This window comes from Gopherus flavomarginatus, chromosome 4 (assembly GCF_025201925.1).
Source record: "Gopherus flavomarginatus isolate rGopFla2 chromosome 4, rGopFla2.mat.asm, whole genome shotgun sequence".
NCBI classification, from domain to species: Eukaryota; Metazoa; Chordata; order Testudines; family Testudinidae; genus Gopherus; species Gopherus flavomarginatus.
Window position 1 is genome coordinate 169,819,577 of NC_066620.1, and position 15,531 is coordinate 169,835,107.

At 42.8% G+C, this 15,531-nt stretch overlaps 1 protein-coding gene across 6 annotated transcripts in view; it reads left to right on the forward strand.

The window, feature by feature from the left end:
• DST (dystonin) overlaps positions 1-15,531 on the forward strand; it is a 452,383-nt gene that overhangs the window by 21,665 nt on the left and 415,187 nt on the right. For all 6 annotated transcript variants that reach the window (XM_050950494.1, XM_050950495.1, XM_050950498.1 and 3 more), the window contains exon 3: positions 854-1,042. In XM_050950494.1, the coding sequence (XP_050806451.1) occupies positions 854-1,042 (189 nt within the window). The remainder of the gene's footprint in view (positions 1-853; positions 1,043-15,531) is intronic.

Consider the following 15,531-nt stretch of genomic DNA (forward strand, 5'->3'; position numbering starts at 1 on the left):
TACCGATTTTTGATTGAACCATTTTTGCTGGAATTCTCCAAAACAATTCAGCCTGAGGCAGAGATCAGGCATAGAAAATGTTAATCTTAATAGAGTTTGGCAAAGATACAAGCAACTGAAAACATAGGCTTATAATGAAAAATGTTAAGCAACCTTAATTAAAATGTAACTACCAGTTCTGCCTATAATAGTTATAATCTACATATATATATATATATATATATATATATATATATATATATGTAGATTATATATATATATATATATATATATATATATATATATATATATATATATATATATATATATATATAAACATAGAGAGAGAGAGAGAGAAAGAGAGATGTGATGCCTAAACTACTTAACAATGTCCCTTTACTGCCACATGCTAATTTTATAATTACAGTATTTGTAAACCTTCATCCTCAGTGTGTTTTTCTCTCTAGTCTAGTGGTTCTCAAACTAGGGCTGCCGCTTGTGTATGGGAAACCCCTGGCGGGCCGGGCCGGTTTATTTATCTGCCAGTTCTGCAGGTTCGCCGCTCAGGCCAATGGGGGCTGCGGGAAGTGGCGTGGGACAAGGGATTTGCTGGCTGCCACTTCCCACAGCTCCCATTGGCCAGGAGCAGCGAACTGTGGCCAGTGGGAGCCGATATTGGCCGAACCTGCAGACCTAGCAGGTAAACAAACCAGCCCAGCCCACCAGCGGCTTTCCCTACATAAGCGGTAGCCCCAGTTTGAGAACCACTGCTCTAGTCCTAATAATTAATAAAATCCTCTATGTTATTTCTTTTTGTTATGTTGCTGCATTCTGAGAATTGTCAAACATTGCAATTGTCTTTTCTATGTCATAGGGTTTTAGACCAAGTCCTCGTCATGCTAGAAGACGTGTAGCACCTCGTCTTGAAGAAACACAGCCTCTAGCGGAAGTACATCACTTGAGTGAACAAGAAACTTCCATAAGGAAAAGAAAAATCAAGAAAAACAGCAGAGTTCAGCCAGAATTTTACCATTCTGTTCAAGTCACACCAACTCGAAAACCTGTGAGTATTCGACTCTTGTAGTATAATGACATACAAAATGTCAGATTGAAGTGTGGAATATAATTTTATTTTGTAAGATGTGTATGGGCATTACTCTGTTTATCACTTCAGAAAAAAAACAAATCTCATGATCAATAACTGCACATATAAATTTGTTAGATTGTTTTTAATGTTGATGCTTCACTGATTTTTTTTTTTTTAAACTCAGTTATAGACTCATAGACTCTAGGACTGGAAGGGACCTCGAGAGGTCATCGAGTCCAGTCCGCTGCCCTCATGGCAGGACCAAATACTGTCTAGACCATCCCTAATAGACATTTATCTAACCTACTCTTAAATATCTCCAGAGATGAAGATTCCACAACTTCCCTAGGCAATCTATTCCAGTATTTAACTACCCTGACAGTTAGGAACTTTTTCCTAATGTCCAACCTAAATCTCCCTTGCTGCAGTTTAAGCCCATTGCTTCTTGTTCTATCATTGGAGGCTAAGGTGAACAAGTTTTCTCCCTCCTCCTGATGACACCCTTTTAGATACCTGAAAACTGCTATCATGTCCCCTCTCAGTCTTCTCTTTTCCAAACTAAACAAACCCAATTCCTTCAGCCTTCCTTCATAGGTCATGTTCTCAAGACCTTTAATCATTCTCGTTGCTCTTCTCTGGACCCTCTCCAGTTTCTCCACATCTTTCTTGAAATGCGGTGCCCAGAACTGGACACAATACTCCAGTTGAGGCCTAACCAGCGCAGAGTAAAGCGGAAGAATGACTTCTCGTGTCTTGTTTACAACACACCTGTTAATGCATCCCAGAATCACATTTGCTTTTTTTGCAACAGTATCACACTGTTGACTCATATTAAGCTTGTGGTCCACTATGACCCCTAGATCTCTTTCTGCCATACTCCTTCCTAGACAGTCTCCTCCCATTCTGTATGTGTGAAACTGATTGTTCCTTCCTAAAGTGGAGCACTTTGCATTTATCTTTATTGAACTTCATCCTGTTTACCTCAGACCATTTCTCCAATTTGTCCAGATCGTTTTGAATTTTGACCCTGTCCTCCAAAGCAGTTGCAATCCCTCCCAGTTTGGTATCGTCCGCAAACTTAATAAGCATACTTTCTATGCCAAAATCTAAATCGTTGATGAAGATATTGAACAGAGCCGGTCCCAAAACAGACCCCTGCGGAACCCCACTTGTTATACCTTTCCAGCAGGATTGAGAGCCATTAATAACTACTCTCTGAGTACGGTTATCCAGCCAATTATGCACCCACCTTATAGTAGCCCCATCTAAATTGTACTTTCCTAGTTTATCTATAAGAATATCATGCGAGACCGTATCAAATGCCTTACTAAAGTCTAGGTATATCACATCCACCGCTTCTCCCTTATCCACAAGGCTCGTTATCCTATCAAAGAATGCTATCAGATTAGTTTGACACGATTTGTTCTTTACAAATCCATGCTGGCTATTCCCTATCACCTTACCACCTTCCAAGTGTTTGCAGATGATTTCTTTAATTATCTGCTCCATTATCTTCCCTGCACAGAAGTTAAACTAACTGGTCTGTAGTTTCCTGGGTTTTTATTTCCCTTTTTATAGATGGGCACTATATTTGCCCCCTTCCAGTCTTCTGGAATCTCCCCCGTCTCCCATGATTTCCCAAAGATAATAGCTAGAGGCTCAGATACCTCCTCTATTAACTCCTTTAGTATTCTAGGATGCATTTCATCAGGCCCTGGTGACTTGCAGGCATCTAACTTTTCTAAGTGATTTTTTACTTGCTCTTTTTTTATTTTATCTTCTAAACCTACCCTCTTCCCGTAAGCATTCACTATATTGGACATTCCTTCAGACTTCTCAGTGAAGACCGAAACAAAGAAGTCATTAAGCATCTCTGCCATTTCCAAGTCTCCCGTTCCTGTTTCCCCCTCCTCACTGAGCAGTGGGCCCACCCTGTCCTTGGTCTTCCTCTTGCTTCTAATGTATTGATAAAAAGTCTTCCCTTTATTCCCATAGCTAGTTTGAGCTCATTTTGTGCTTTTGCCTTTCTAATCTTGCCTCTGCATTCCTGTGTTATTTGCCTATATTCGTCCTTTGTAATCTGACCTAGTTTCCATTTTTTATATGACGCCTTTTTATTTTGTAGGTCACGCAAGATCTCGTGGTTAAGACAAGGTGGTCTTTTGCCACATTTTCTATCTTTCCTAACCATCAGAATAGCTTGCTTTTGGGCCCTTAATAGCGTCCCTTTGAAAAACTGCCAACTCTCCTCAGTTGTTTTTCCCCTCAGTCTTGATTCCCATGGGACCTTACCTATCAGCTCTCTGAGCTTACCAAAATCCGCCTTCCTGAAATCCATTGTCTCTATTTTGCTGTACTCCCTTCTACCCTTCCTTAGAATTGCAAACTCTATTATTTCATGATCACTTTCACCTAAGCTTCCTTCTACTTTCAAATTCTCAACGAGTTCTTCCCTATTTGTTAAAATCAAGTCTAGAACAGCTTCCCCCCAGTAGCTTTTTCAACTTTCTGAAATAAAAAGTTGTCTGCAATGCAGTCCAGGAACTTATTGGATAGTCTGTGCCTCGCGGTGTTATTTTCCCAACATATATCTGGATAGTTGAAGTCCCCCATCACCACCAAATCTTGGGCTTTGGATGATTTTGTTAGTTGTTTGAAAAAAGCCTCATCCACCTCTTGCACCTGATTAGGTGGCCTGTAGTAGACTCCCAGCACGACATCACCCGTGTTTTTTACCCCTTTTAGCCTAACCCAGAGACTCTCAACACTCCCATCTCCTATGTCCATCTCTACCTCAGTCCAAGTGTGTACATTTTTAATATATAAGGCAACACCTCCTCCCTTTTTCCCCTGTCTATCCTTCCTGAGCAAACTATACCCATCCACACCAACATTCCAGTCGTGTGTATTATCCCACCAAGTTTCAGTAATGCCAACAATGTCATAGTTGTATTTATTTATTAGCACTACCAGTTCTTCCTGCTTATTACCCATACTTCTTGCATTTGTATATAGGCATCTAAGATACTGGTTTGATCTTGCCTCCCAGCTTTGCCCTGACCCTCCTTTCTCTCTGCCATTATAGCCCGTGCTCCCTCCTGTTTCCAACCCATCTCCCAGGTCTTGTTCCCCACTTACCTGTGGGGTTTGCTCACCTGTCCCCGTTTGCTCACCTGTCCCCGATCTCTTTAGGTTCACTTGGATTACTTCTCTCTTCTTGTTAGTAATCTCAGCACCTTCCAGTTTAGGCTGTGAATCTAAGCACTTATGAATATACTTAATTTTGCGACTGCGAGAAGTCCCACTGAAGGCAGAAGGACTGCTCCCATGTGTAAAATTAAGCAGGATTAGTGCCTCTGCAGGGTCCATGCATATATTGTTTAGTCCTTCTTCAAGATAAATAAAGAAGATATATACATTTAAACCAAATACTGATGCCTGCAGTACCCAGATTCACAAATGGACTTAGGTGCCTAGCTGCCGTGTTAGGCATTTAAATCCCAGATTTAAGTGATGCTGGTATTCACAAAACCTCTGCTCAGCTTCTGGTGAACGCTGTAGGCACCTAATCTCACTCAGTGCCTAAACTTTCAGCATAAAAGATCCCTAGGTGCCTATGGTTCTGCATCTGAGCATACTCAGTGCTCCCTCACTGTAGGTGTCCAGACACCTATCTCCCATCTAACCCTGGGTGAAGAGAGGCGTTGGTTCACCTAACTCACCTGCAGGGCTTGACCCACTAGGTGTGCTCAGAGCACGCCTACCTTCACACAAATCAGCTGGAGTGAGGGGGAAAGAATGACTCTATACTATAGTTTGGTGGTGAGTGCACTCGCCCAGGATGTGGGAGACCCATGATCCAGTCCCTCGGTTCTAGTGGCTCTCTAATTATTTATCAAAAGTGAAATGCCTTCAACAGGAAATATTGAGGGAGCCCCACATCAGAATATCCCACAACTCAGTATTTAGGACACTCACCTGAGAGGTGGGAGACCCCTATTCAAATGCCTTCTCATTAGACAGATGAGGAATTGAACATGAGTCTCCTGCATCTTGGGTAAGTACCCAAAACACTGGGCTAACGGTTATAAGGAATCAAGTATCAGAGGGGTAGCTGTGTTAGTCTGGATCTGTAAAAAACGACAATGAGTCCTATGGCACCTTATAGACTAACAGTTGTATTGGAGCATAAACTTTTGTGGGTGAAAACCCACTTCGTCAGATGCATGTAGTGGAAATTTCCAGAGGCAAGTATAAATATGCAGGCAAGAATCAGTCTAGAGATAACTAGGTTAGCTCAGTCAGGGAGGATGAGGCCTTCTTCTAGCAGTTGAGGTGTGAACACCAAGGGAGGAGAAACTGCTTTTGTAGTTGGCTAGCCTGGTTATAAGGAATGTGTCCTCTTCCCCTGGCCTCTTGCAACAAGTGCCTGAGTCCAGGAGAGGGTTCATAGCTGAAACTCCCAAGCAGAGAAAGGCAGCTCCCTCCTGCCTGGATATAGGCATCGAACTCCCTGAGTGGGGCAGGGCTTAGGGAACACCCCTCTTCTCCACATCTCCCCTGGGCTAGGTTAGGTGGTTCCTTGTGCAGCATGCTGGCTTTTGTGAATCTTACTCTTGGGTGCCTGTCGCCATTTGTAGTATAGGGAGCCTGAGCACCTAATTCAGGCTTTGTGAAGTGCAGTGATTTTCTAGGCACATGAAAATTAGGTGTTGTGATACTCAGTGTCATGATTCCTAAGTCCTTTTGTGAATCTAGCTCCAGATAACCAACCTCCAACACAATGTTGTAATGTAATGTGCTTCTGTTATGGTGCAAGAGAAACAGTAACTTTTGTGTCCAGTGTGATCCTTAATGGCATCAGTATTACCTTGTGGAGACATTCCCTATAGGTGGCCGTATTATCTTATGCAGGCTTTAAACCATGGAAAGCAAACATATATTTTACTGAAGTGGGCCTTTAGTGAGGTTTTGGACAGAATGTAGAAATCTTGAAGAGAAGTGGGACCTTATTCTCAGGTAGTGTAAACTGGTATAGCTCCTTGGAAGTCAACTGAGCTATGATAATTTACATCTCCTGAGAATATGGTCTGTAATAGACAAGTTTTCAAAATGTAGGTATCTAAGTAAGTGGCCTGATTTTCTGAGGGAATGAAGATCATGCAAGAAGATGCAAAAGCCTGGCTGCTCCTGTGGATTTACTTCTCCTCTGGAGGTCTTTTTCCTGGCTGCTTTGTTAGTGTTTTAAAACCTTTGTTTTTCAATTACAAGGGGTTTTGTGAATCTTACCTACATTTGTAATGTTGGTATAACCCAGGGTTTCTCAAACTGGGGCTCAGGACCCCTCAGTGGGTCGTGAGGTTATTAGATGGGGGTTCACAAGTTGTCAACCTCCACCCCAAAACCTGCTTTGCCGCCAGCATTTATAATGGTGTTAAATATATTTTAAAGTGTTTTCAATTTATAAGGGGGATTGCACTCAGAGGCTTGCTATGTGAAAGGGGTCACCAGTACAAAAATTTGAGACCCACTTTTTAAAAAGTTGAGATTTGCTTCTTTGTTGGCATGGATCCAAGATAGTATAGGTAGTGAAGAGATTTCATGGCTACTGTGCTATGGGGCTAGCTGGATGTGCAGATCTCTCAAATTGTAATTTCATCTACATCACCAAACTCTTCCCCAGAGATGTATCTCTTGGCTTCTACAGGCAATGTGAAGTGCTTACAAGATGGCTGACTCACATAAACCTAATCAAGCGGTCACGAGGCTCATTTAAAATCTGAAAGCATTGAAACATAACACAAAAATGCATGCTAATATTTATGATAGCAGGATAATTATAAGACCAAATACTATACAAAGGATGCTACACAAATAACAGTGCAGGCAGTGATCCTCCAAACTCTTAGCCGTGTGCAGAAATTTACTGATGTGAAGAGCCCCATTGGGCATCAGTGGGACTGCTCAGAATAGCAGAGTTATGTATGTGTTTAAGGATCATAGCCTAAAGCAAAGCTCACACCCAAAGGATTCTTGTGATATGTTAAGGATCCTGACAGCAAGGCTTACCTGTTTGTGGTGTCTGTAGAACCATGAGCTATGCATGCACATCTTTATTCAGATATCCTATGGTTTTGTTTTTATGTGTAAATTCAAGAAAAACATTTTGTAGATATTATATGAGGAAAAAAGTGTATGGAGTTTTTTAAACACATTGTTTGATGTCAAGAAATTTATAGAAGAGCTCAGTGTATTAGTATACACCGAACTTGTCTTTAGTTTATTCACATATTGCAATCTTATTAAATTGTTGTAAAAGTTGTCACCTATCAGAATCTTTAGGCTCCCAAATACCTTTTGAAAATCTGGCCCCAAGTGCTTAATCCAAAGACTCTCCTTGACTTCAGTAGGCCAATTGGATCAGCCACTAAGACCTCAATGTACTTACTGAGAGACTTGTTATGTCAGTTTTCTTAGGTTGTATTGTTTTTCACAACTAATGACTCCACACTCAAAATCTCCTCTCCTGACACTCTGTTTGACCCAACACTTTTATTTTCCTGCTGCTCTGCCAACATCTGCAACCTCTTTCCTTGTTGCTTGTCCCTGACTTCCTCTCCAGCTGCTCTTTCCTCTCCACACTGGAGTTCATTTATTGCTACTCTAACTATTTCTCTGCCATTTGTCTTGCTTTATACATTGCCCCACATTATCTCATCTCCTATTCCTGGGCAGTTTTAATTTTTTGAAGATACCCTTTTTTTTTTTTAAACATGCACATGACTGTGGACTGTACTGGTCTAGGAGTGTGACAGTTTCTAGACATTGCTGTGTGATTTTTTTTTTTAAATAAAAAAGAACTAAAACCTTAAGAACAACAAAAGGTCACACTTTGATTTCAGGTTTAAAACTATAATTTATGGCTCCTTCTAGTATAAGCATTCCATTGATGGGATGTCAAAGCCACAAAATATAATGAAATAATAATAAATATGTTATACATCTAGGAGGTTGGATTCTGATCTTAATTTCATGAGTAACACATCTGGAGTAACTATTGACTCCTAATCACTCAGCTCTAGTCTTCTAATGCAGGATACAAGTAACTCCTTTTGAGATCAGTGGAGTTATCTACATCTTGTGGTGGGACAATCAGACTTTAGTGGAGTTACTCCTCATTTACAGTGGTGGAACTGAAATCAGAATCTGACCCATATTGTCTTTCATGCATAATAGCCTTAGTTGATCCCACATTTGTGAATAACAGAGAGGAAGTATAAAAGAATATGTTTTGTCCTCAGGAATTAAACGGGTTCCTTAGTTTCCATTGCTGTCTTTATCAGTTTTCCTTCTGATTATGATCATGTATTTACTGAAATTGTGCTGAAATTTTCAACGACAATTAACTGTGTGTGACCTAAGATGCTGAAATAGGGCCAGGCTGTCTGGCCCAAACTTCCATCACCTTGAAGTTAATAATAACTAAGGGATTAAGGAGGCTGCAGTATGCTATGCAGGACGTGACCTTGCACTTCCATCATTACTTTGTTTTGCGATAGGTACTTTAGTCTTCGAGAGAGAGAGTCGGGTGCATTTTGACCTCAGTTACGTTTCTATAAGTTGTAGAGCAGTTTCATCTGAGTTACACAGCTTTGATATCACATCCCAAACAAAGTAATGATTTCTAGTTTTTAAACTGCTGATTATGTTATAGTTCAGGTTGCAACTTTGGCTGTGTACACTGTCCTGCAGTTCGGACTTTAGGGGTGTGAATAGCAATGCTCACCAAAGAGCTGTGCTGTAATTCCCCCACATGGATGCTACAGATTTGAACTAAATGGTTCCTAATTTACATTAATGTAGACTGTGAACTAGGAATCTCTTAGTTCACAGCCACAGCATCCACAAGGGGGTGTTATAGCAGAGTACTTTGGTGCATCCTGCTATTGACACCCCCATAGTCTGAACTGTGGGGCAGTGTAGACATAATCAAAGTTTCTGTTATAAACCTGATTTTATGTCACACTCTCTAAAATCCACATTGAAAATCATATTGATGTCAAAATTGGTAGGTTAGGTCTGGAGCTGTGGTAAAAGTTTTCTACAAAATTAGATGCGACTGGAACAAGGTGCTCCTGAATTATGACTCTACAGAAATAGAGCTGTTAAACTCAGTTCCAAAAAACTTCTACTACTTTTTTGCCACTTTGTAGTAATGATTTCTAACCATTGGGCTTTTGTGCTCACTCAAAAATGAAACTATGCATTATGGATGGATAAAGTATTATGTTCTGATTTTCTCTGGATGTTGCTGTGATGGGGAGATAGAATATAATTTGAAAGCCTTGTTAAGATATGCAATTTGAACTCTGCATTTTCTGGATTCCTAAGGTTTTGTTTTGTTTTTTCTTCTTTTTTGTTTTTAACTCTAATGCTCTTAAAAGATAATAATATGCACTCAGACCACTGATATGTGCTTGCAATCTTAACATCATCTTGAAGTTTGTTTTGTTTTGGGGGGTATTAGTATGAATAATCATATATAGATGATAAAAGCCTTTCACCAATAGAAGCAGCAAAAGTGAATACAAATATCTCACATCAGTTATGATCATATTGTTATGTTTAATGTTTTCTCAACATACAATGGATAGTAATTGTTTTGCAGATGCAAAGTGACTACAGAGTCTAACTGCAAGCATTTCCTCTTTCTTGATTGACATTAGCATCATTCTTTAAGAGTGGACTATAACATCCTATTGTAGCTTATGAACAGTATCTCTTTAAACAGCAAAGAGAACACTTCACACTACCCACCCATGTATATTACATAATTATAAATACTTCTGTTTACAGATGGTTAAACATTAATTCATATTAATATTACATTAATATGTAATTACATTACAATAAACATTAATTCATATTAATATCAACAGGAGAAGCCCTCTCATCTGTGGTTAGGTTAGTATAACTACATCGCTCCATAGTTATACTGACGTAAGTCTATGGTTAGATCAGGGCTCAGATAGGGATCTGCATAGAAACAAATAGATTGCAATTCAAGAATAAGACAGAAATGATATTTGTTGGCAGTGGGAAGCATTAGCAACTGTAGGTGGAGATGGTGCATGCACCATCTGTTTATGGTATGTGCCTGCCTTTTTGCAAAATGGTTCACAGCTTTGGGGTCCTATGAGATCTATCGCTGATTCAGAATTTTTAGGTCCTTCCCCCATTCATATCAAAAAGGATATTAATACGGAAACCTAATAACAGTAAATGAAATGACAGTGTCATTGTTAACTATGTTGCTGAGGATTTTAGCACAAACATCCCCCAGATGTTCCTATTCCACAATGCAAAACCACCTCCTACACTTTCCCAGGTGCTAAAAGCTCTGAATATTGTTTACCCAACTGCAAAACCTACAGTCTCTCCCTGGCATCTTATATAATGTAGTTAGGCAATTTCAACACAACATTCTGCAAGTGCATTGAAAAACAGAGTATTTAGGGGCCGCATAAAATAAATTGAATTTGATATTGAATTAATTACCATAGATGACACTATTAATTATTCATTTTCAGATTTAATTTAATGACTTAATGACCTATTAAAAAAATAAGGCTGTTGCACAATATATAAAGGGTAAAAAAGAGAAAGCTGGAGGAAATACTGCGGGAAAGTAAATAAAGATATCAGTACTTCAGAAGGATACAAGAAACTTAGGAAAATAAATGGAATAAGGACTAAGAGCAACACAATGCCAAGTGTTGCAGTGGAAGGCCATGAGGTAATAAGCTCCAGCAAAGAAAAAATGGAAATTCTGGCAGACATGTCAAAAAGTCAGTTATGCTGAGGATCGGAGGATAGAAATTAGGGAAAGGAAAAGAACATTCCTTAATGATAATTATGAGCTGATGAAGAGGTGGAAGGAGGATGTGGATCTTATTTTAAATGAACATTTTGGTATGAGGAAACTCCAAAGAGTGATAAGAAGCAAAAGCAGCATGCCAGCCCAGGATGAAATAATATTTGATATATGCAAACACCCAGGTGACAAAATCCTGAGGTTAATACTAGAATTATACAATAGCACAGGGGCCAGCAACCTCTGGCACTTGGCTTGCCAGGGTAAGCATCTTGGCGGGCTAGGCCAGTTTGTTTTACTTGCCGCGTCCACAGGTTCGGCCGATTTGCAGCTCCCAGTGGCTGCTGCTCCAGGCCAGTGGGGGCTGTGGGAAGCGGCACGGGCCCAGGGATGTGCTGGCCATGGCTTCCCGCCACCCCCATTGGCCTGGAGTGGCGAACCGGGGCCAGTGGGAGCCATGACTGGCCGAACTTGTGGATGTGGCAGGTAAACAAACTGGCCCAGCCCACCAGGGTGCTTATCCTGGGAAGCTGTGTGCCAGAGGTTGCCGATCCCTGCAATAGCATATGGAGGAATGGGAGAATTACCTTGGGATTGGAAACATGCAGTCATTGTTCCAGTGAGGAAACCAGGCAAGATGCTCTCTAGGCCTGAGCCATACAGCCCTCAAAGCACATTTAGGTAAAATCATGGAAAAAACTGGTGACAGAGAGATTAGTACAGGGGTGGGCAAACTACTGCCCGTGGGCCACATCCGACCCACCAACTGATTTGATCTGGCCCTTGAGCTCCTGCTGGGGAGTAGGATCTGGGGCTTGCAGTGCTCTAGCCAGGGAGCAGGGTCAGGAGGTGCTCTGTATGGCTCCCAGAAGCAAAAGCATGTCGCCCCTCTGGCTCTTACATGTAGAGGGAGCCAGGGAGCTCCACATGCTGCTCCCAACCCAAGCGCCGCACCCCTAGCTCCCATTGGTGGGGAACTGTGGCCAATGGGAGCTGCAGGAGTGGCACCTGCGGATGGGCAGCATGCAGAGCTGCCTGTCTGTGCCTCCGCTTAGGAGCTGGAAAGGGGACATGCTACTGCTTCTGGGAGTTGCTTGAGGTAAGCGCCACCCAGAAACTGCACCCCTGACCCCCTCCCAGGTCCAAACCCTCTGCCCTAGCCTTGATCCCCGTCCCACCCTCCGAACCCCTTTATCCCAGCCCAGAGCACGCTCCTGCACCCCAAATTCCAGCCCCACCCCAGAGCCCACACCAGATGGAGCCATCAGCCCCCCTCCGACATCCCGACCCTCTGCCCCAGCCCATAGCCCCCTCCTGGACCTTGAACTCTTAATTTCTGGCCCCACCCCAGAGCCCACACCCCCAGCCAGAGCCCTGACCCCCTCCTGCACCCTAACCCCAATTTTGTGAGCATTCATGGCCCACCATACAATTCCCATACCCAGATGTGGTTGTTGGGCCAAAATGTTTGCCCATCCCTGGATTAGTAGCACACTTAGTAGGCTCAAAGATAGAACACAAAGTGGATTCTGAAGACGTTGGAGTGTGACTGACTACACTGTATGAATAGAGACAAAAGCACAAAAAAGCTTGAGAACCAAAGAGTACATGATAGTAACCTTCCTGGACATAGAAAAAGCTTAAGATGTGTTATGGCGAGAGGGACAATTCTATCAAGTGGCAACCACGGGTACTGTAGGAAGAATGTGCAGATGGATAAAGGATTTCCTAAGTGAAAGAACTATACAAGTCTAGGTAGGGAAGGCCTTTTCCACTGTATAGTCCATTACAAATGGAACTCATAGGAGAGTGTCATTAGCCCAACCTCTGTTAACATCATGAATAATCATCTTCCAAAGGAGATGAGTGCAGGAATAGGCTTCACATTATTAGCTGAAGACTGTGACATATGCACCTGTAACAGGGTGGGGTGATAACACTAAGCTAATATATACTGATTGTTGGGAATTCAGTGAAGACTGGATAGGACAAAATCTCAAAGTTCCTCATGTAAAGAAATGGATAAAGGTTCTCAATGAAAAGAAAGGCTTAAAGGAGGCCAAAATGTATAGCTATGGGAAAATACTCTATCGCTGGAAAACTATCCCCCTTGAGACAGACATGGAATTATATAATAAACAAGAGGAGAAGAATGATAAATATATAAAATACAGCAGATCAATATATCTGCAATAAATGGAGACAGTATTGTCAAATGTGCTCCAAAGAGGAAGAAATAGGTTGAGTGGGAACACATTTCTGTGTGCCCACATTTGGACTCAAGAAAGTAGCAAGTAACTAACTTTATCTTTGACTTCATGGCTGAGCTAACAGAGATATTGCTGGCATTAACTTGGGCCGGAGATGTTGTGGCCAGCTGCTGTGGCCATTCAGTCTGATGATTCCTTATCAGGATTGCAGGCACTATAAAATGGCGACTTGGACAGCAGCAGTTACATACATCATGAAATGCTATTGCTAACAGACGAATTGGCGCAATTGGATATGATCATACAGCATGGATCCAAGCACGTGCTGGGATAGCTGGCAATGAATTGACAGACAAAGAGGCAACAGTGCCATTAAGCATCAACAAGTTGACCGTAAGCAAACTAGAATTTAAACACTTAATCAAAAATGAGTTTAGGAAGGAATGGTAAGAACTGTAGGCACGTGCAACGAAGGGGAAAAATTCTATGAAGTATGCCCAATAGTTGAAAATGCTGATATAATCCAAGGCCCTGAAAAGAAGAGCAGAGTGGTTCTATTCAGAATTTTAACAGGTCGCTATGGATGAAATAGTAATTTATTTCTAGTAAACAACATAAGGATGATAGATAATCTCTTATGTAATTGTAAAAACTATGCCAGGGAAAAGAGCACTTTATATGGAAAACTCAGAATCCTTGGAGTAACAAAATTTTCTTTGCAACTCCTGTCCAGAATAGAAGGAAAATGAGGCCCAGTTAAAAAAGCTGTTCTTTAAGAATACTGGGAATGGTGACAGACTTAAGTCGTAACCTATCTACCAAATTCAGTGAATGTTGGTCATAGGCTCAGGAACTGAGTCTGCTGCACCACAAAACCCAAGAAGAAGGATGATGGGGAGAGTTTGCCCAGTAGCAGGAAGGCTGCTAGGGACTGCTAGTGAGCTCCAGTAGCAAGGGGAGCCCAGTCCAAGGCCGTGGCCAATCTTTCCTTCAACCCTCTGCCTCCCCATGCACACTTCAGTGAGGGCAGCTGATACTATGAGCTTGATTTGGGCAAGGGGCCCTGGAGGACTGCTTCAGTCCAGCAACCTAGGGTGGGACCTGGGGAGCCTCTGCAGTTACTACAGACAAGTGAGCTATAGATGAAGTTTAAAAAGACCCTGGGAGTGAGCTGAACTCCCTCTGGGAACAGTGAGATTGCCTAGGAGTGCGGCTCCTGTAGGGGACCCAGGTAAAGAGACTCGATGTGACTAGGGCTGAGCCTGGGCTGAGGGTCGGCCAACTACAATTGTGGAGAATGCGAGCAGGAGGCCTTACACCTGATACAAGGCCTGGAGACAGAAACAGTCCTTTGAGAGGGGTTGTTACTGGTTGTATAGACCCTTCACTGGCCAGGAAGGGGGTAAGAAGGCCCTGTAAGCACGCTCAGACTGGAAGCGGGGTTTAAAAGCCAGCTAGGCGGCTCAGGTTGGGGCTGAGCAGCCAGGGAGGTGAACGTACCCTTGGAGCTCCCAGGAAGACTGGAGTGGAGCCTGCCTTACGCTGGTGAGCAGGAGAGACTCAGTATTGGGAAGCAGGGATGAAGGCTGGGCACCCAAAGTCAGTGTTCCCCAGAGTCAGGCAGTGGCCAGATGGGATCCGGACTGGAGTAGGAAGTGACTCAGGGAAGCTGACGAAAGGCTGGACACCCTACAGAACAGGCAAACAGCTGAGTCAGCCTCCCAGCAGGGCCCTGGATTGGAACTTGGTGGAGTAGGGTGGGCCTGGGTTCTCCTATTCCCGCTGAACTCTGTCATTGGGTGGGACTGTCACCAACCAAACTCTTGCCATTGGGCAGGACTGCCACCAACTATACTATCGCCATTGGGCAGGACTACCGTGAAGTGAACTATTGCCATTCGGCAGGACTGCTGCCAATGGAACTCTAACCACTAAGTGGGATTGCCACCACTGGAACTATAACCACTAGGCAGGGGATCCTTGCACCAACACCCCCATATCAAAGGGAACTTCAGCCAAGAAGGACCCCTGAGCACTGGTGTAAGTGGATGGTGGAGTGGCAACAACAGTAGCCCAACCAGAAACGGCAATTCCAGCAGCAGGTGTTGCAGCAGCAGACAGCCTAGCAACAGGCCAATAGTGCAGCAGCAGCAACTGCTGAAGGATGTTGTGTCCCAGCAGCCAGAACTTGCAGAAGGATTTTCTGCAGCAGTTTACATCCCTAGCCACTGCACAAGGATGCCCTGCAAGGCCCAATCCACCAGGGGGAGCCCTGCCACCTGTGCTGGTGAAGTAAGCTAAGAGAGGCCCCAAGAATGATCTGGAGGTGTTTCTCATCACCTTTGAGAGAAAGGCGCCGGCCTCTCAATGGCTTCTAGAGC